Below are 22706 nucleotides of genomic sequence, written 5' to 3'. Positions count from 1 at the left end.
TATAAATACACATACATACACATGGGTGGGGTACAGATGTACCCTTGTCAGTCTTCTATAAAAAAACATTTCTGATCAAGGAAAAATATTACCTTGCTTGAAACAGGTATGGTTTGGCAAACGAAAGGGCATCCATCCATGGAAAATCTGCCGCAACAGATTCCATCTGGCATATGTCAAAATGATGATGACAACAGTGTGTGTGTGCATATGATCATCATTATTTTAACACCCATTTTTCTATGCTGGTTGGAGATGTTTATTTTGATGTAGCCTTATGTTCCTCTTGACTGTTAATCACTCAGTTGCCTCTTAACAGCATGCAACAATATAGTAAACCTAATCTAAAAATCAAGATTGTATAATTTTCTGTTTTCATGTACTTGCAGTACTGAGTACAGTGTGTGGTATTGAGCTGCTCAAGAGGAGAGTTCAACAGTTGCCAGAAAAAGATGCAGCTGAGATGCACAACAGATGGAAGGTATAATACTATACAAATTATTGCTTTTGTTGTAATCTGTGAAGAAACTATATTCCCTCTTTTCTTTTGTTGCAAACCCCACCATAACATCTATTGTATTTGATGGCATGTAAGATACACTTTTGCACTCAAAAAATGTCTCGTAAAATCATTCTGAATCCTATATGTGAAGTTGCTTTAAGTATTTCCTGTTTTAATGCACTAAAATATTTTCCTGAATACAAGCTTCTGACATTAGGGTGCATCTAATACACCCCTGTGTCTTTTATGCCATCAGATACAGTATTAGCAATGAGCCAATGAAAGTGCTTCTATGTGGTTGTTTGACGTGTTAGAAACAGTAGCTTAGTCAACCTCAAATCACACATTATCATCTTTATAAGGAAAGGCAGTTACATTGTATAATATAATTCTAGATTTATCTTCTCCAAGCAGCTGCAACTGCAATGTGATTCACTATACCGCACCAAGGATCTCTGCCCTCTCTTAGCTTTAGTAAGTCCTCAGTTTCATGTTGTGTCTCTACCAATGACGTCAGTGTAGTTAAGGAATCATTGTCCTCTATTAGGGTGCAGAAGTCACCAAAATATAATATCAGATATGACCTGTTGTTCAGCAGAATAACAGTAGCCAACAAAACCTATCAAAGAGGACAAAAGCCACCTGCCAATTTGTTATAACAATGGCACTCAACTTAATGATGTCAGGGACTTCGAGTATTTTGGTTCCTGTGTTGCTGACAGTAAGAAAAAATTCCTCACATGCAAATGACAAGCCTGAAGTGCCAGTAACAAACTTTAAAACATCTGGCAATCAAGTATTTTAAAGTCAACAAGGCTATCCTTCTTCGGTAAATGTATAGGAAGCATTCATTTCTATAAATCTGAAATCTGGACTGTGAAGGAACTTTTGAGATTGCTTTGCTAGCACATATGCTAGGTTTCTCACGAGGGCCGAAAACATTATATTGAACGAATACATGACCAAAGAGGAAGCTTACAGATGACACATTCCATCCATTCTTACTATTGTTGCTCAGTGCTGGGTTGTTCTCGATAGACTGTCTGAAATAAAGGGATTGTTATGGTTGGAACTCCATTGATCACATCTCCACTGGTTTACAGATGGTATAATTTATTAGTCTTTATTAAAGGTGTGTTTTTAACATTTTTTCCCCTTACATGTAAGTGTATCCTTGTTGTTGTCTAACACCAGATCATCTTTTATCAAGAAGACTTATGATCAAAGACATTCCAGTCATGACCATCCTGTTTTTTAAGGCGATAGGGTGTGATTTGAGTAATGGAGTTGGATGCTATCTCTAGCAGGTCAAGCAATAACATAGAGGTTTCCACATTGGTTTAGTAGAGGCTCCTGTGTTTTGTGTGTATGTTTGAGTTTCTTTGTGTGTATGTATATAACTGTTTATATGTACATTAATGTATGATTTTGTTGTTTTATTTTTAAATTTTGTTTCTTTCCCTCTTTATCTAATCCACAAAAGTATCTTTTTTGTTTTCATTTTATATTAAAGTTATTTATGATCTTAATTTAAACATTTTCTGAATTTACAGCAAGAAAACCCACAGACAAGTGAAGAACTTTTGGAAGTTATGATGATGTCTTTGAGGTACTTGTGTGAGCAGAAACAGAAAGAGCACAATCATATTTCTACAGGAAAAACTGCAGGCAAACTAGAGGTAGATATATATTTTCTCTCTTGTCCTCTCACTGTTATTGTGTGGCTACAGTTTAAGAGCACAGGCTTGTAGTTTAAGAAGCTTACTACATAATAATGTTGTTTCAAATTCAGGTGCATAATTATCTTCCATGATAATTTTGAGTCAACCCACAGTGTGTTGTTGTTGTTAAGCAACAAGATGGGTAAGGGTGATTAGGTGATGGTCTAGGGCTTAGGGGCGAGAGACCCCAGACCGTGGAAAAAAAACAAAAAACTTTGGTCGTCTTGTTGTAGTCAAGGGCTCTTCATTGACACCCAACACCACTGGGAGGTGGCCCTCAAAGTCACTGGAAATGGAGATCTCCGGGTCCAAATTCTTGAACGGTACCCACAGTGTGAATGGAATTGGGTAGATAGAAGCCCAGTTACCTCCCACCTGTTCTTCAGTGAAGGAGTCTCTTATTTCACATGTCTCCAAAGATAGAAAGCCAGCTGATGATTTGTTAAGTGGAAGAGTGATGAATACAACACTGCTGATAGTTTGTGACTTCCGTAGAGTAGAAGTGGAGACTTCAGTGATGCTGGTGCAGTGCCATATATCATTCCCCCTATTCACTTTTTAATCTTGGACAAAGTTCTCATCTGAGAAGAACCAGAGCATGTTGGGCTCCTTGGGGTGCTTCAGTTTGTTTAGTAAGCACTTCAGCCATATCTAAGTCTTACCAGGCATAAACTGTCCTCTTCTCATGAAATAAGATTTTTACCTGATGTCTTTATGCACTACATATCTAATCATTGACTCATATGGAGTTGTTTGGCAATGACCTTCTTTGACTTGCTGGGATTTTCATTGATGATGACCTAGGCTTAACTTTTGTTGCTGTCAAAAATATATTTTTCTTTTGGTGATTGAAAACATTCCCTCCAAAGCCAGGAGCTTTCTTCTCTTAAACACAAAGGACCTGGTACCATTTAAGAAGGCTGTAATCCCCAAATCACTGTAGTTACTGGCTAAGGCAATGAGAATGGCATTTCTTTTTATTGTCTGCATTAGATCCAAAGCTTCTGTGTTAGGACTGAAAAAGGAGAGGATATTCAGTTAAAGTTTAGACCACTTAATGGTTCTTAAGTTTTGTTCTCAAATAGTGACACCCTACATAAAAGTGTTGCTTTATATAGAAATAACTACAGAGGTATCAAATTGTTGGATCAGGTGATGAAAGTTACAGAGAGGGTAACTAATTAGGGAGAGTCAGCCTAGATGAGATGCAGTTTGGTTTTGTGCCAGGCAGAAGCACCACTGATGCTATATTTCTGGTAAGACAGCTGCAGGAGAAATATCTAGCCAAAGATAAAGCTCTGTACTTGGCTTTTGTTGACTTGGAAAAAGCCTTTGGCAGGGTCCCCCAATCCCTTATCTGATGGTCAATGTGGAAACTGGAGATAGATGAGGTGGTTGGTAAGAGCTGTCAGTAAAGTGAGGGTTGGGACCTGGTGCAGCTACTAGCTTTCCAGCTCTCAGTCAAAGCGTCTGACCCATACCAGCATGGAAAACAGACGTTAAACGATGATGATGATACACACACACACCACAAGTTTCTTTCAGCTTTTGTCTATGAAATTCAATCACAAGGCTTTGGTCAGTTGCTGACTATTGAAGACACTTACCTAAAGTACCACACACTGGGAGTGAACCCAAAGTCTTGTGGTTGAGAAGCAAACTTCTTACCCACTCAGCTATGCCTGTATTTACTGATTATAGTGTGAGTAAAATATATTTCTGTTACAGTAATTCATGGTCAGTTGAATTCCTTCTTTCTCCCTACTTCTCTCTTTCCCTCTACCCCATCTTTCTCTCCCTACTTCTCTCTTTAACACATCATTCACTTTGTCTTTTTTTTTCCTCTAGTTCAACATAATGGATCGACGGACTAAGACTTCCAAACTAGATAGTTTCAGGAACAAAGCAAAGAAAAGCCTGACAAATTCATTTGAAAGCTTAATCCGTGTAAGTATAATTCCCATTTGTTGTTGTTATTGCTGATGTTGTTTAACTCCAGCTGGGCTTTCATTGAGCAAACCTAACAAATTAGTTCTGTCTATGACCATCATGACCTGGGGCTAAATAGCAACAATACTAACACCTTTGATTGTAATCAAAGGAGTTCCTGCCATGGCCATCATGTCTTTCTGTATATGAAGGACTACATTATTATTATTATGATTATTATTATTATTATTATTGAGTGAGCGAGCAGAGCATGCCATCAAAGTGACACTGGGGTAAAATATATGAAGCCCAGTATACCCATCATGACTACCCGTCTGATAAGGGTACACCAGGCACATGCATCACAACCATATGTGCACGACATGGTGATCTCATATCAAGATAAACAGCACATGACCTTGCAGGTGGAGCCCAGTTAGAATTTTCTTCAGATCGAGTAACCCATCCCGCTCAAAAGGTCCCTGAATAAGGGTTGTTTAAGGACGTTGAACGAAACACCCATGTTTCCAGAGGTGAATTATTCAAACCCCAAAGAATCCTTCTCAACACATGGCTATGATGCTCCCCCACTACTTCTACTCGTGATCAGAGATGCACATATCGTCAGCCACTAAGGGACATGCTCAACTGGTTAAGGTCAAACAACTGACAAGCAAATCTGTGGTATTGAGCAGAATATTATTATTATTATTATTATTATTATTATTATTATCAAGTGTTCTTCTGCTTATAAAACATGAGAATTGAGGGAGATTTGGCTACTATCTCTGCTAGATTAAGCAAGCATGTAGAGATTTCCTCATTGACTAGTAGCTTTTATTGTTGTTAATTTTGTTGAAGGTTGGTTAGCCCCCAGGTCAACCCTTATCTTACAGACGTATAATCAAGATCATTCTAACCATGACCATCACATGATTTTACTTTCAAGAAACCAAGAACAAACCTAACGTGTGATTTGAGGTAGATGTGGCTGTTATTTCTTGCAGCCCTCCTGACCATGTAGGGGTCCCCTTCTTGCAGTTTTTAGTTATCTCCCTTTTTACTGAGTGTCAGTCTCAACAAAGTTAAGAAAATTGTTAGCAGAAAAGTACCTGTATCAATTTAATCGATTTTCCCCACTCCCTGCTCCCTAAATTCTGATGATATGCTTCACTGTATTTGTTTCAACTCCCTGTTCTCTGAGTTCAGATAACACTAAGGTCAACTTAGCTTTTTATCTTTTCGAAATGAAATTTTTTTTTTTTTTTAAATGGTGGACTTTCAGAACAGCTGTCACGAATAAAATGGAATATTTCGTGTTACCCTACCACCTCAGTTTTTTTATTATTGTATTATACCCAACATTTTTAAATGATTCATAGGGGAAAAAAAATTTTTTTTTTCCAAAATCTGACGTTTTTTTAAAATTTTCTGCCTGTTTTTCATCTACTTTATGGTCTGTTTCCTACTGTTTTTTTTTTTCTCTTTCACTTTTGCCATTCTGTTAAAACATTTTTCTATACAATATGAAAGTTAAATGAATTGTATATATAATATGACAAATAAATCTCCCCACACTACCCAGCAAACTTTCGTTTTGAACGTGGCAGCTATTCCAAAGGCATGATAAAGGATGGGGGTAAAAAAAAATTTGAAAAACATGGGTTCTGAAAAATAGACATTTTTTAAATGCAAGTTATGTATGTACTAGAGTGTGAGATGTTAGGAAATGACGAAAAAATTGTCAAAAAAATTTTAGTTTGATCGTGACAGCTACTCCAAAGTAACAATGAAAGGGTTGAGGGACATGAAGTTTGAAGAACATGAATTTTTGAAAAAAAAATTTTTTTAATGCAGGTTACATGGGTTTAAAATGACAAAAAGAAATAACAAAAAGAATTCATTTTAATCATGACAGCTATTCTGAAGGCATGATGAAGGGATGGGGGTTCAGAAATTTGGTAAACATGGAATTTTGAAATTTTTTTCTTTTTAAGATTATGAACAGTACTGAAAACCGAAAAAATAAGAAATTTCATTTGCTTTATGACAACTATTCTGAAACTCTGCCATAAAAATGTTCTAATCTATTCTGGTAGGTTGATGAAATTGTCAGAGTATCAAACGGAATGCCTTGTGGTGTCTGAATCCAAATCCCACATGTCATCAAGAAAAAAAACCTCTGTGCCTAACAGAAAATAGCAGGTGCTGGCACAGTAATGTACCAGCTTCAGTATTTGTTCTTTGGGAGAAAAGAATTTGGTTAAAAGCCAAATTGGCTATCATCAATTCAGTTTTTAATCCTGTCCTTGCTTATGGACAGGAATGTTGAAGAATGACCAAAAGAATATAAATGGCTGAAATGGGGTTTCTCCAAAGGAGCTATGGAGTAACATTACTCAACAATGTGTGTAGGTCAGAGATCAGAGAATTTCTGTAGCTCACTCCACTATTTCTCAGCTTTGAAAGATCCCAGCTCTGGCACTATGGACATGTGATTGAAATTTTGCAGGGAAAAAATTCACAAAACAAATTCTTTAAGCTAAACCAACTGACAGGAGACCTAAAGCAAGAACAAGATGGTTGGATAATATCCATATACTCAATTGGCCACACTTTGGAAATTCAGCAAGAGAGTGTAATGTTGGTGGCTCTTGAGAGAACCCTACAGAGGGGTTACCTGGGGACTCTTTCCCCACAATCCTCCCAGGAATTATAGGCAAAGGAGATGGATGGGTGAATTTAACATAGTGCTTTCTTGGTTCAAATCTGTTTTGCTACCATACCACCACAACCACTATGCTTTTGTGAGAAATTATTGTCCTTGTTTAACCTTTTGTGGTCCCTGTCCCAGATAGAACACATCTGTGATGAAAACTATTCAAGCAATTGACATTGGTTTGTGTTTTTCTCCTATCCACTTATTTAAAACAGTCTGACAAGATTTTTAGTACTGCTTTACCGCCTGATTGGCACTCATGCCAGTGGTACGTTAAAAGTACATCCAAGTGTGATCGTTGCCAGGGCCACAGATTGGCTCTTGTGCTAGTGACACATGTAAAGCACCATTCAAGCATGATTGTTGCCAGCATTGCTTTACCAGCGCAATTGCTGGTGACATGTGAAAAACAATATTTGAGCGTGGTCATTGCCAGAACCACCTGACTGGCCCTCGTACCGGTGGCATTAGGAAGGGCATCCAGCTGTAGAAACTTTGCCAGATCAGATTGAGCCTGGTGCAGCCTCTGGCTCACCAGTCCTCGTTCAAACCGTCCAACCCATGCTAGCATGGAAAGCGGACTTAAAACGACGATGATGATGATGTGATACATCATTACATTGATCTGTCCATGCCTACTACCTCAGAGTTCTCTGGATGGTTATTTCCATCCTGCTAGAATGAAACTGACTCACCTTTTATCCTGCTAGAATGAAATTGACTCGCTTTTATTTTTGAATGATGTCTTATAACCTGGTCTAGGGAGAGAAAAAGTGATAGTGAGAGAATTGACCTCAGTACTTGACTGGTGCTTTATTATCGACCTTGAATTTGACCTTAGTAGGATTTGAACTCACAACATAAAAAATTGAAACAGTTACCATAAAGTATATGTCTAACATTCTAATGATTCTCTTAATTGACCACCTTTTACCCAATGTGTATGTCACTTATTTTCTGAAAGAGAGTAGTTAGTTAGTTAATTTGGCTCAAAAGCAAATAGCAAGGCCATGTAGGGGGACATGGAGTTAAGTACAGGGTGGTGTTCATGTAAAGAGTTCAGGCCACTTGAGGTCCAGGGAGGCTTTGAACAAAGCGGTCGTCGGCATCTTCACCATCTCATCTGGCAGCTTGTTCCACGGATCCGCAACCCGGACGGAGAAAGCCCCTCTCCTTCGATTGAGATGAAATCGTCGCAGGTAGAGCTTTTCGGAATGACCCCGCAGCCGACGCTCCGGAGCAGGAGTGAAGAACAGCTCTTTCGAGAGGTTACACTTCCCGCTTATGATGTTGTGGGCGAGAATGAGATCACCACGGCGGCGGCGTTTTTCAAGAGAATAAAGGTCGAGCGTCCTCAGCCTTTCTTCGTAGGACAAATTTTTGAGACCATGAACCAGGCGGGTAGCCAGCCTCTGGACTCTTTCGAGGTGCTGTATGTCTTTGAGGAGATAAGGAGAAGAGGCTTGAATCCCATACTCCAATATGGGTCTCACCAGCGTGACATAGAGTGGCAGGAATATGGCTGCTGTGAGCACTCCGAATGACCGTCGAATCAAAAACAGAATTCCGCGCGCTTTGTTGGCAGCATGGACGCACTGGGCCGAAGGCGAGAAGGAGGAATCCACCAAGATACCCAGGTCCTTTACCTGATCGGTCCTCTCCAGCAGCAGACGACCCGGCTCGAAATCAAGTTGAGTTGTAGGAGTAGAGCCGACAGGCAGATGACAGCACTTTGACACGTTCAGACACAGGTCCCACTCGTTAGACCACTTCCAAATTTGGTGGAGGCATCGACGAAGATCCTCTATACTACCGCGAGGAGCGACCAGTTTGATATCGTCGGCAAATAGAAGGGTGTGTTGCGTGAGGTCTTCGGGCAAGTCATTTATGAAGACTAAGAACAATAAGGGCCCAAGCACTGAACCTTGAGGCACGCCACTGCTCGCACTGGAGACGTCGGACCGCGAACCATTAACTTGAACTTGGAAGGAGCGATCTGAGAGGAAGGCACCAACCCATCGTACAATATCCGGATGGAAACTATATGCTTGAAGCTTGACAAGTAGTAGGCGGTGGTTTACCGAGTCAAAAGCTTTGGCAAAGTCCAATAAAACGATGTCAACAGCATCACTATCATTGAGGATGCGCGTCACCAATTCTTCCATTACTAGTAAGTTGGTCAAGCATGATCTCTTCGGCACGAAGCCGTGTTGGGAATCAGTGATCGAGGCTGTGCTTAGGAGGTGGAGCATCATACTTTTCTTAAGGATGGTTTCGAACATCTTGCTGATTATTGATGTAAGGGAAACCCTTTACAGAATCAGAAGTACCAGACATTAATATCATGTATTTTGTTATCTCTCCCTATATTTTGGGGTTCAAACCTTACTAAGGATTAACTTTACTTTTCATTCCTATAGGAGTGAGGTAGAGGGCTTTTAAACTAAATATCACTGGGGTATTACAGGTAAATTTGTGACACTAAGTACTTCCACCATTCTAAATATTGATGGCCTTGTGCAATTTGTGGTTGTTGACATGACAAAAAATATATGAGTAGTGAAGAAGTGAATTGTTCTTTTTGAAAAGATAGAGATGGGAGTTGATTATACTTTCACCTATTTTCTTTAAGATACCATCATCGTCATTACTATCATTGTCATCATGATCATCAATTATTTGCCCTATTTAAGAAAGAGCATCTGACCTTAGAAAATCTGACTCACCAAATTTTATCAGATCCATGCAAGACTAATGAAACTGGACATTGAAATGATGGCAGCAGTAGCAGAGGAGGAGGGGAAGGAGTTATCTTCATTTCTGCTGCAGTTGTCTTGCCTTTCTTCTACTGTAAGATATAATAAACAACGAATTAAGTATTGTGGGTTTAGGGGTCACTATAATCCACCGTAAAACTTTTGTAGGCTGTACCCCAGCATAGCCTCTAGTCCAGTGACTGTATGGTAAGATGCTTGCTACCCAACCACATGGTGCCGGGTACAGTCCTACGGTGTTGTACCTTGAGCAAGTGCCTTCTGCTATAGCCTTGAGGCGACCAAAGTCTTGTGCATGGATTTGGTAGACTGAAACAGAAAGAAGCTTGTTGTGTGTGTGTCTGTGTTTGTCGCCCATCACCACTTGACAACTGGTGTTGGTGTGTTTACATCACCATGACTTAGCGGTTCAGCAAAAGCCACCAATAGGAGAAGTACCGGAACTTTAAAAAAAAAAAAGTACTTGAGTCAATTCAGTTAGCTAAATATTCTTCAAGGCATGGTCATAGTCTGAATAGCTGAAACAAATAAAAAGGAAAAAAATAATAATCACGGAAATAAAAAATATTTAAAGATAAACACTCAGGTTTTAGATGCAATAATGAGTTTATTGTATACAGTGCCCAGATGTGTTAGAACTTGTTGGTAAAGGTTAAAAAAGGGGACGGAAAGCAGTTATATAGGACAAGTAAAGAAAAACAGCAATGAAGACTAGAAGTACATGCATAGTACACAGTACACAAAGTAAGACATATTTTCTGACGTACAAGTCACCATAGTATATCGTGTAAACAGCCAAACATTGTCACTATCTTTCCAAATTCTGTTGCATCTCACATGGAATATTTGGCCCTCCAAAGTTGTGTTTATGTATAAGTTGGTCTACCATTTTTGGGGCTGCAAATTTTGGTTTGAAAAATTCCGACTTGTATGCTGGAAAATACAATACAACAGAAAGGTGAATAATGAAAGAATTGTAACGAGGAAAAAGAATATTAGGTATGTCAGGAGTAGCATTTTTTTTGTGACATCTTTGTTGTTGTTATCATTGTTGTTGTTGTGGTTGAATTTTTAATTTTCTTGTCATTTCAGGGTCGTAAAAAGGATGAAGCAAGAGAAGCCTTTCGTCAACGAAGCGGAACAACGGACAGTGAGAGTAGCTGGGCAGCTTATTCAGTTGTATGTAGCAATGTTGCAATTTTTTTATTTATTTTATTACTGCCCTATTGTTGATGTTGTCGTTGCTTGGTCCTTGAGTGTCTGCACTTTCCAACATTAGGTGCTGTGTGTAACAGCTCTCCAACATAGGCTACTCCTGTGTGCAGGCCGCTTACGAGGCAGACCTCACTCAAGCGCAGCAGGGAATCCCAACAGTGGACCCGGGGCAAATTGGCCACACATCAGGACCCCTATTTTTGGTGACCACAGCCACCTCCCCAAAACCTAATCCCAGCACCTGTGCAGACCAAGTTTCAGACAAAGGGGATCCCAGTATTGGATGCTGTGTGTAACAGTCTGAACTTGCTATTCTCCCTATTCCCCCCCACTTTCCGCAAACTATTTCTTACACCTCTTGCTGTTTAGCCACAGGTCACCTCTGACCAAGAATTCTGTGATCAAAGGCACTCCATTCATGGACAGTTTGTCTTTATATGAAACCTGTGAGGGTTGTTGACAGAAGTTACATCCAACTGTAGAAAATCTGCTTCAATAAATTCTATGTAACCCACACAAGTATGGATTAGTGGAAGTTAAAACAATTATGAGAGCAGCAGCGTATAGCATAGATATGTATTTTAACCCCTTAGCATTTAAACCAGCCATATCTAGCCAAAGTATTTATTTTATGGTCAAACTAACCAGATCCAGCTTCTTACACCTGTTCTACAATATTGTGGCTGTGTGGTAAGAAACTTGCTTCTCAACCATATGGTTCTGGATTCAGTCCCACTGCATGGCACCTACTATAGCCTCAGGCCAACCAAAGCCTTGTGAGTGGATTTGGTTGACAGAAACTGAAAGAAGCCTGTTATATATATATATGTATATATCTATGTGTGTGTCTGTGTTTGTGCCCTTATCTTCACTTGACAACTGATGTTGGTGTGTTTACATCCCCATAACTTAATGGTTTAGCAAACACGACCAATAGAATAAGTACTAGACTTACAAAGAATAAATCCTGGGGTCGATTTCTTCAATTAAATCCTTTTAAGGTGGTGCTCCAGCATGGCTGCAGGCAAATGACTGAAACGAGTAAAAGAATAAAAGAAAATCATATAATCAAAATCTCATGGCTACAAGATAATGCAGGATGAATTACAAACAATGGGAATAAATCAGCCATGGTATCAACATTTCAGCCTCATAGATTGAATCAAGTATAGAATTATACCATTATGGCAGGGAAACATTTTTGACAGCTTGTGATTCCATTACATACACCTTCAACCTCGTAAACATTGTGCCAAATTAAAAAGAAGACTGGAGTGATGATCGTGGTTTGAAATAGCTCTGATTATTAGTCTACTAAACAAGGGCCGGCCTGGGTCTTAATAGGGACAACAAGAAATGAGTGTAGCTTCTATATTATTCTGCATTAAGCAGATTTATATGTTTTTAAAATGAAACAAAACATAATGACTATAGTAAAGTTTGAACTCCTAACCATGAGATCTGTAACCTTACATCTGAACCTCAGAGCCATTCTGCTTTGACATTATGGAAGTCTAAACAGAATTCTGTACCAGTTGATTTTATTTCCATTTCAGGATTCTTCTGCTCCGACAACACCTGAGTTGTCACCGTCTGCTTCTCCAATGTCCAAGGAACGCAAGTTTCAGCTACCAACGCCGCCGGACTCTCCAAAAGCTGGGATTCGGCCTCGCAGCTCAACTGTGGGAGCAATTCCAATGTCAACAGCTAGAGTGACAAAACAGAATTTCCCTCCAGCGAACCTTAACAAGGACAATAATTACACCCTCTACAAAGAGGACAACAGCAGGCGGCAGGCAGAAAATGCCACAAGTCCAATGAAGCACATGTGAGTATATTCCTTCTTTTAGATGATATTATATTGAGTGGAGATGTGAATATTGCAATTTCAAGCAAAGATTTTTTTTTTTTGCGGAAAAGAAAAAGATAGAAAAGTGAAAGATTTAAATGCTTCAGTCTGATAAAGGGTTTTTTTCTTCAAAGAGCAACATTTCTTGTCTTCTCAAGGCATAGAAACTTATCCAGATTTGTAAATTATAGTTCAGAGATGTCAAACATCAGCTGTGGCAATGCTTAGACATACACATTCACATCAATTGTCCATTTTATAAAAAATATTACATTTTAATTTTGAAATCTTCTGTAAAATATACATGCCACTAGCATACATTCAGAGTAAAAACCTGGCTAAATCAAATCAAACCCTTAAGGCAGTGGTTTTCAACCAGGGTTCCACCAGTACAGTCCAGAGTTCCGCAAGAAGTTACAAAACTGCTAAAATCAGCAGTAATTTTTAATTTTCCTGTGCAGATATGTGTGCATAAGACAATTAAATTATTGCACAGGGGTTCCCCGAGCCAGTGGAATGTTTCCTTGGGGTTCTGCTCCAGCAAAAAGTTTGAAAAGCACTGCCTTAAGGAATCTTTTAACTCAATGTAAAAGAAGTTTATAAATCCATACATTAAAGATATTACCAATTTCTCCTTTTCAAGTTTATATACGTATTTATTTGAATGGCTTCTAGTTATATGAACAATATCAAAGGGTTTTTGTTGCTAAAACAGTGCCATCTTTCAAGCATTGGTCTTTTTAAGAACTGTATGCATTCGTTTGGACAATTTCTGTTTCCAATCTTACTTAAGAATTTGCATGTGTGCACATGCACACATTTATGCACCATGTGAATGAGTTTTTGCCGTACATTTCTGCACACAAACTTTGTTAAGACCACCACATATTCTTTCTCGAGAAAGGTAGTAGTATAATCCTTATAGTAGAAAGGATTATTATTATGGTGGCAAGCTGGCCAAATCATTAGCACACCAGGCAAAATGCTTAGTGAAATTTCGCCGATCTTTACGTTCTGAGTTCAAATTCTGACAAGATTGCCTTTGCCTTTCATCCTATCGGGAGTTGATAAAATAAGTACCAGCTGAACTGGGGTCAATGTAATTGACTTACCACCACCCCAACCCCGAAATTTTATTTTATTATTATTACTAAAAAGGCATCAAGCTGAAAGAATCATTAGCGTGTCGGGTAAAATGCTTAGTGGTATTTCTTCTGTATCTTTACATTCCAGTTTCAAATTCCTCTCAGGCTGTATTTGTCTTTCAAATACTAGAGCTGATGTAATTGACAAGCCTCCTCCCCCGAATCTTCCAGGCTCTGTGCCTGTAATAAAAAGATTTGGCAAACTAGAAGAATTGTTAGCATGCTGGGCAAAATGCTTAGTGGCATTTCATCTGTCTTTATGTTCTGAGTTCAAATTCTGTCAAGATACACTCTGCCTTTCATTCTTTTGGGGTCAATAAAATTAGTATCAAGTCAAGAACTAGGGGCAATGTAATCAACTAGCCCCCTCCCACAAAAATTTCAGGCCTTGTGCCTATAGTAGAAAGGTTTATTATTATTATTATTGAGTGGGAGAGCAGTACATACCATCAAAGTGACACTGGAGTACAAATATGCGAAGCCCAAAATACCTATCATTATAAGGTACATTAGGCAGATGCATCACAACCATATGTGCATGACATGGTGATCTCATATCAAGATAAAAAACACATGATCTTGTAGGCGAGGCCCAGTTGGAATTTTCAGTTGAGTAGCCTATCCCACTCAAAAAGGTCCCTGAATAAAGCTTGTTTAAGGATGTTGAATGAAACACCCATGTTTCCCAAGGCAAACTAGTCAAACCCCAAAAAATTTCTCTTAACCCATGGCTATGATGCTCCACCACTACTTCCGTTCATGATCAGAGGTGCACATATCGTCAGCCACGAAGGGACATGTTCAATTGGTTATGGTCAAACAACTGATAAGCAAACCTGATGTGTAGAATATTTGTTGTAACTCCTCTTCAACTTTGCCTTTCATCCTTTCGGGGTCGATAAATTAAGTACCAGTGAAACACTGGGGTCAACGTAATCAACTCGTCCTCTCCCCCCAAAATTTCAGGCCTTGTGCCTTTAGTAGAAAGGATTATTATTATTGCAGCATGGAAGGTGTTTATAAGCCATTTAAGAAACATACAAAAACCGTTAGATTCACTTCAACATTTAAATTTAATTTGTCAAAATATTTTCATTGCTTTGAGACCATGACCTGTTCACTGCAATTGTTTTTGTTCCAGCACTCGATCTCAGATCAGGTCACTTGCTATGCATGTACATCTCCGTTATTATTATTATTATAAGAACATTGTATTACACTTATGTTTTGCATTTCAAAATCTTCTGGCTTTCTTTCCTCTCTACAATCCTTCATAAATATCTTCCTTTTTATTTTTTCTTACCTACTTATTCTCCTTTTCTTTCTTCCCTTGTGTTTTTCCTCTTTCTTTCCCTCTCTCTGTTTACATCAGTCATCACCACCACCACCACTACCATCACTATCATTACCACAACCACTATCAGTATTTTTAACCCACTGCCTCCACCGCCAGTGTCATCAAACACCACCACATCACCATCGCCATTACTACCAGTGTCCCCGCCTCCACTATAACTATACCATGGATTTGTTTATATTTCTACAACTTTAAGATAACACTAATTATTACAAAAATGAAGACAGTGTGACGTGGTGGTGGTACAAGCAGTATTGATGATAGTGATGACAGCAAAGTTGGAGATGGGGGGAGCTTAAGCAGGTGGTTGAAGTTGGTGGCAGGAATGTGGTTGATGTTGGAACTAATGTTTGGCGATGGTTGCAATGCTATGCAACAGTCAGTAGTCTGATGATGATGATGATGGTGGTTGGGAGAGGGATTGCTTTAGGCTTGGTGATGATAGCATGGAGGTCATTCCAATTTCAAAGAACAAGGAAGAGTGAGAAATATTATAGCTGATGGCTAAAACCAAACTATTTACCCACCACTAAAATTATTACATCATATATATTTGTATGTATGTATGTATGTATGTATGTATGCATGCATGTATATATACATATATATATATCATCGTCATCATCGTCGTTTAACGTCCGCTTTCCATGCTAGCATGGGTATATATATATGTATGTATGTGTATGTATGTATATATATGTATGTATATATGTATATATATATATATATGTATGTATGTATATATATGTATGTATGTATATATATGTATGTATGTATATGTATATATATATATGTATGTATGTATATGTATGTATATATATATATATATATATATGTATATATATGTATGTATGTATATATATATATATATATGTATGTATATATATATATATATGTATGTATATATATATATATATGTATATATATATATATATATATATGTATGTATATGTATATATATGTATGTATATATATATGTATGTATATGTATGTATGTATATATATATATATATATATATGTATATATGTACTATTTATCTATCTGTATCTCCCCCTTCTCCCCCCACATCCACCTTTCCTTGAGCCGTGTCATCTCCTTATTAGGCAACGACTTTAATTTCTGTTATGTACTGTGTTGTCAAGGACATTCAGGGAGAGAGCGTATTGGTGATGCTCAGCCTCTTTAATGAATGCTTGTTGTTTTCTGTCTAACTGCTCACACAAGTAAACCCATTCAGACCAACTTGAGACTGTCTGGAATTATTATTGACATCACCAGTGACGTCTTTGTATCTTTGTTGTTGCTAGTACAGCCATCCAGCTGGGACTACTAACATAGGTACATTCCTACCTCATAACTATCTCTGCTAGTTGATTTGGTGGAAGATGCCAGTCCATATAAGCTGACATTTCAACACACTGTCCATTTTTACAGTCTTCCGTCTGTCTGTCTGTCCGTCTGGATCCATGCAGGTAGGATGTGATTTGAGAGAGATTTGATTGCTATTTCTAGCATTTAAGTTCCTTGCAAGAAGAGCTCTCTCATTGGCTTATTACCTTCCTAGTTAGTTAATTTGGACAGGATTTTGGTCCCTCGTCTGAAAAATTGATTACTTCTTCCATTCTTAGTTTTGTCTGTCTGTATCCACAATGGTAGAGTGTGTTTTGAGAGAGATTTGGCTTCTATTTCTAGCATTTCAACTAATCACACAGAGAACTGTCTAACTAGCTTGGACCCTAAAATAATACTGATATTCCATCCATTCTTATGTCTGTTTAAATCAATGACAGTAGGATGTGATTTGAGAGAAATTTGGCTTCTATTTCTAGCAATTCAATCGACCTTGGAAGGAGCTTTCTCATTAACTTGTTACCTTGTTAATAAGTTAATTTGGCAGGGTTTAAGTTTCGCAACCGACATTTGGACATTTCATCCACTTAAATTGTATTGTAACTACCTGAAATTCTCAATATCCCCCTGTTGCTATCACAGAAATACAACTAGGCACAGGCATGGCTGTGTGGTTAAGAGGCTTGCTTCACAACCATGGGGTTTCAAGTTCAGTCCCACTGCACAGCACCTTAGGGCAAGTGTCTTCTACTATAGCTCTAGGATGACCAATGCCTTGGAAGTTAATTTGTTTGACCAAAAATTTGTGGAATCCTTGTGTGTGTGTGTGTGTGTTGGTTTGTTTACATCAATGTAACCTAACAGTTCAGCAAAAGAGACTGAGAAAATGGGTGCCATATTTAAAAAATGAGTGCTAGAATCAATTTGTTCAACTAAACTCCCTCAGTGCAGTGCCCCAGTATGGCCACAATCCAATGAAACCAGTAAACAAATTGGTGCATCCCCCAAAAAACAACTATCTCAGTTAACCAATCAGCTATAGGTTTAACCCTTTCATTACCGTATTTCCAGTAGAATACACTGCCTATATATACAGGGTTCTATAAATAGCATTATACCTTCCCCTGCCCAGAAAAAGCAATGCCCATTGAGTCCCTACATACACAACCCTTGTATGCAAATGTTAGCATTGGGCTCCTTGACACATGAGGGTTTCCTCAGTTAACTGATACCTGTGTCCATGAACCCTTAAAAATGTCTGGATTTCCCCAAGTAACTGACCACTGTCTGTACTCATGGGCCCCTAGACATGGTTTTCTTGATCCCCTAGACATGTTTCTACAGGGTAACTGATCACTACCCATTAGCTGCTAGACATAACAGGGGTTTCCCAGGTAACTTATCACTGTACCCATGGGTCCTATACATGCAAAATCCCTCCCCATCTAGTAACTGACCATTTTATCTATGCCTTAAGAGAGCACTGCCTGTATGTATAATCAATTTTGAAAATAATCAAGTATTAGCTAGGATTTAATAAATAATTAACTGATATTTTAAGAGCAGGCTTGGATTAGCAGAATCATTAAAGCATAAAATTTTTTTTTTTTAAATATCTTGCAGTATTTGTTCTGACTCTTTATGCTCTGAGTTCAAATTCTGCCAAGATCAATTTTGCGTTTTATCCTTTTGTAGTGGTTGATAAAATAGGATATCAGTCAAGTATAGGAGTTGATGTAATGAACTGTTCTCTTTACTCCTTAAATTTCTGGCCATATGCCTTTGTAAGAAATTATCAGTAACTCAGTATTTGGAATCTAACTGAACAATGAGTTCTTATATAAGAATATGATGGGAAGTTTTAATTTAAATATAAGCAATAGAATATGGACAGTTTGGAGTCAAAAGATTAAAGACTTAAATTTTATTCTTTCTGTCTTGAGACAGTATCCTGTCTCTGACAATGTGTCTCAATAACATTTCTTTAGTGTTTCTTGGGCTGAGGAGGTGCTTTGGTTAGCACCAGTCACTGCAGTATCTAGAGAAAAAACATCCAGCTATGGATGGCTCAGTCAGTCTAGTTGTAAAATAGGTCCCATGTACCATGAAACAATATACTTTATCACAGTCAACCAACTTGGATTCATTGGCATAGTTCTGTTTAACCATTTGATACTTATTTGCAGTTATTATTCTTGTTTTCCCCAAGTCAGCTTCTACTGATCAAGCCTATCATCAAAGGCATTCGAACCATGACCGTCCTGTGTTTTAAATGTATCTAAAACTATATTATTCTTATGTGTCCTTAAATTTTTCCTAAGATGGCAGAGTATTATTTGAAGAAAATTTGACTCCTATTTCTAACAAATCAAATGGTTACAAATCTTTCACTTGATTGGGTTGCTATATTAGACCACAGACTGAATGCTTCTACCATTCAGACTGTCTTGGGATTCTCTGGGAATATCAACATCAAAGTATCTGTAGAAATAGCAACCAAATCTCCCTCACATCTGGGTAGCTACAGTGGAAACTCTTCTGATCATTGCTTGCTTCAAACACTTTTGAACAGGGTCTAAATAACAACATTAAAGTCAATAAGAGAATTCCTATATAGTCATTCAACTTGCTAGAAATAACTACTAAATTTACTCCAAACTAAACTCTGCCGTCTTAAACAAGGAAGGATACATTAAATAAAGCAGCCTTAGATATTCATAGCTGGAATATTTTAGTCATAGATTTGTTCAACCTATGTTGACCTTGGACTAAAGAACAACACAGAACTCTCGATGGCTTAGTCTACTTGGCAGTCAAATAGGTACCATGCCAAGAGTTAGCAATTTATTGGGAAGGAAAGAGTCACTGTGTGATCAATGAGGCTTCCATAATCTTCCACTGTTAAGTTCATATTCTTCCATGAGTTTGAAGAGTTCAACATCAAAGTACTTCAATTCATCTTCCTTTGATGAAGTAAACACAATCTGTATCAATGTCATAATAAACATAAAGACTGGAGGACATTATAGATCTGCCTCTTGGAGTGGCTTCTTGAACTTGCCATCTTTTCTGTTGCTTCAATGTTTAGTTTTATAACTGGTTTAGTTACAATATGTTTCAATATTTTGGTTGAACAATGTTTTTTTTCATTCTTTTGAATTGTTTTGCAACTTTTTGCATTAGCAACAATGCTTTTCAATTTTTTGTATTATCAGCATTTTTTTTTTTTTTAATCTTAGCAGTGTTTAACAGTTCTTTGGATTAGCAATGATGTTTGTTAGCAGCTTTTTTTTTTATTAGCAACAATATTTTGGGGTTTTTGTATTATCAGCAATGCCTTTCATTGTTTGGCTTAGCTTTGTATTTTTCAGTATATTGAATTAGCAACAGTACCCACCATCCCTCCAATCTTTTGGGTTACCAGCAATATTCTCTTCAATCCTCTTAGCTACAATTTTGTTTCCTCCTCTCCTCCAAACTTGTTACATTAACATTTTTGCTGCTTGTTTAACCTAGCAACATTTTGCAGGTTTGTTCACTTGCAACTTTTTTGTTGCATGTTAGGCTAACATTTTTAATGCTAGTTAGTCAAGGAACTTTTTGATGCCTGTTGATCAGAGAACATTCTTGTTGCCAGTTAATTAGACAACATTTTTTGTCTATCAATCCAGCAAATTTTTCCATTTGCAAACTTTCTTGGTTTCTCTCTCCTTCCTCTTTCCACTTTACAAACATTTTCTATAACTCCCACACACAGTCGTTCCTTATTCCCTCCTTTCTCTCATTTCATAATTTTCTCTCTCTGTTATCTTTTAATATATGTCATTATCTTTGTCTCTCTATCTATCTCTCTCTCTCACTTCTCTCTCTCTCTCTCTCTCTATATATATATATATATATCTTTTTCATTCCCTCCTTATCTCCTATATATAAACACCATGTCATCATGTCAGCTATGATTTCTCTATTTTCTCTAGGTTTCTCATCTCTGGCAGTAGTATGGCTCAGCTGTCCCCTGAGAGCGCTTCGTCTTCAGTTTGTTCATCCTTTGATGACCAAAGTTCCGTTATGGCAACGCCGACACGCAGAGGATCCTGGCGACATGCTATTTTTAACCGAGTTGTCACACCAGCCGACAGTACACGTCCTTGTAAGTAACTTATCAATTTACTTATCTCCTTTTAACCCTCATATAATAAAATCTCTCCCATGCTTCCCTTTACGTTTGACATGGTGGCAGGTTGTTGCCATTTAGTCCCAATTAGCCTTAACTGAGCAGACTTATGATCAAAGATGTTTCTGCTATGACCATTACTCTTTTACTTGTTTCAGTCATTTGACTGTGGCCATGCTGAAACACCGCCTTTAGTTCAGCAAATCAACCCCAGGACTTATTCTTTGTAAGTCTACTACTTATTCTATCAGTCTCTTTTACTGAACCGCTAAGTTACGGGGACTTAAACACACCAGCATCGGTTGTCAAGCGATGTTGGGGAGACAAACACAGACACATAAACACACACACTCGCATACATATGTGTGTGTGTGTGTGTGTGTGTGTGTATATATATATATATATATATATATATATATACATACATTTATTCAACGGGCTTCTTTCAGTTTCTGTCTACCAATTCCACTCACAAGGCTTTGGTCAGCCCGAGGCTATAGAAGAAGACACTTGCCCAAGGTGTCACGCAGTGGGACTGAACCTGGAACCATGTGGTTCATAAGCAAGCCACTCCTATGCCTATTCAAACCTAGGATATCTAGAAATACACTATCCAGTATTGGGTCTTTCCTTCATTAAGAAGGCAGGGCATTATCTAGAGATTTTGTGCCTATTTCTAGCAGATCATGCTACTACTACATAATCTTCCTCATTGGCTTATGACTAAAGCTATGTCTATAGAATAGTCAGGAGCAAATTAAGGGTCTGTACACAATTGCTTGACCAGCTAAATTTAGCAGAAACCTGCCTCAAACTATTCCTTATCATTTTCAAAAAGTGGTGGGAGGGGGGATATTGTGGTAGGAGGTTAAGTGATGTTTTGCTTATGATTGCGATGATGGTAGTAGTAGCAGTGGCTACTGTTAATTTAGCTTTTTAACCACATAATAGCAATCTAATTATTTAAGGAATGGCTTTCTTACTGGCTGTAGTAAATAGATTCTGTTATCTTGGTAACATAATTAGTACTGTAAGTGGGTTTGGTATTAGCTGTGTATCAAGGGTGTGAAAAAGGGGGTGAGTAATGTTATTATTACTATTATAACAAAAGCACGTAAACTAAATTTCTGATTTATTTGTTTTTTTAATCAATTTATTGAAATTATCTCCCTTTTCCTTTGTGTGTCATTAACATGCTGGGAATATTTTTAGGCATTATTTTTTAATCCACTTAAAAGGAGGATTTCAATTCATTAAAATCTTTCTACATTTGTTATTTCCATAAGGCAATACTTCAACAATAAAAATATATAAATTGAGCTAAGAGCTGGAATAACATGCATACTTGGTTTGTTTGAATTATTGTCCTTAGCTCAATCTTTTAATTTTTTTTTTTTTTTCATATTGTTCAAGGATTGGCTTGCTGCCTGTTGTTGATGAGTTCTATTACTTTCATATTGTATTTAATATTGTATGTAGGGCTAGTGGTAGTTTAGTAACTATGTCTAGTGATACATTAGTGGCTATGGATAGAAATATATTGACTATGGTGTAAACAGGGGGTTATGGATAGCATTGACTGTGGTAGGAGGTTAAGTGATGTTTTGCTTATGATTGCGGTGATGGTAGTAGTAGGGGTATATTGACTATAGTGTGAACTGGAAGTTAGGGATATCATATCGATGATGATGTGAACAGGTAGTGAGGGATGTCATTGACTATGGCGTAAATAAGGGGCTAGTGATAACATATCGACTATAGAGTGAACAAGGGGTTAGTGATATCATATGGACTATGGTGTGAACAGGGGGCTAGGGACATCATGTCAACTATAGTGTGAACAAAGGGTTAGGGATATATATATTGACTATGATGTGAACAGAGGGTTAGGGATATTATATTGACTAGGATGTAAACAGAGGGTTATGGGTCTCATTGACTTTGGTGTAGGTAGGGGTTAGTAATATATC

The 22706-nt window shown here is 37.9% G+C and overlaps 1 protein-coding gene across 5 annotated transcripts in view; it reads left to right on the top strand.

Annotated features, from left to right (window-relative positions):
• Positions 1–22706, top strand: part of LOC115213779 (TBC1 domain family member 1) — a 196655-nt gene that overhangs the window by 128354 nt on the left and 45595 nt on the right. For all 5 annotated transcript variants that reach the window (XM_029782619.2, XM_029782620.2, XM_029782621.2 and 2 more), the window contains exons 5-10: positions 390–481; positions 2056–2181; positions 4072–4170; positions 10738–10824; positions 12417–12688; positions 20540–20712. In XM_029782619.2, the coding sequence (XP_029638479.1) occupies positions 390–481; positions 2056–2181; positions 4072–4170; positions 10738–10824; positions 12417–12688; positions 20540–20712 (849 nt within the window). The remainder of the gene's footprint in view (positions 1–389; positions 482–2055; positions 2182–4071; positions 4171–10737; positions 10825–12416; positions 12689–20539; positions 20713–22706) is intronic.

This window comes from Octopus sinensis, linkage group LG7 (genome assembly GCF_006345805.1).
Source record: "Octopus sinensis linkage group LG7, ASM634580v1, whole genome shotgun sequence".
In the NCBI taxonomy this organism is placed as follows: domain Eukaryota; kingdom Metazoa; phylum Mollusca; class Cephalopoda; order Octopoda; family Octopodidae; genus Octopus; species Octopus sinensis.
The sequence above is the reverse complement of the archived record's forward strand: the minus strand, read 5'-3'. Positions and strand labels throughout refer to the sequence as shown.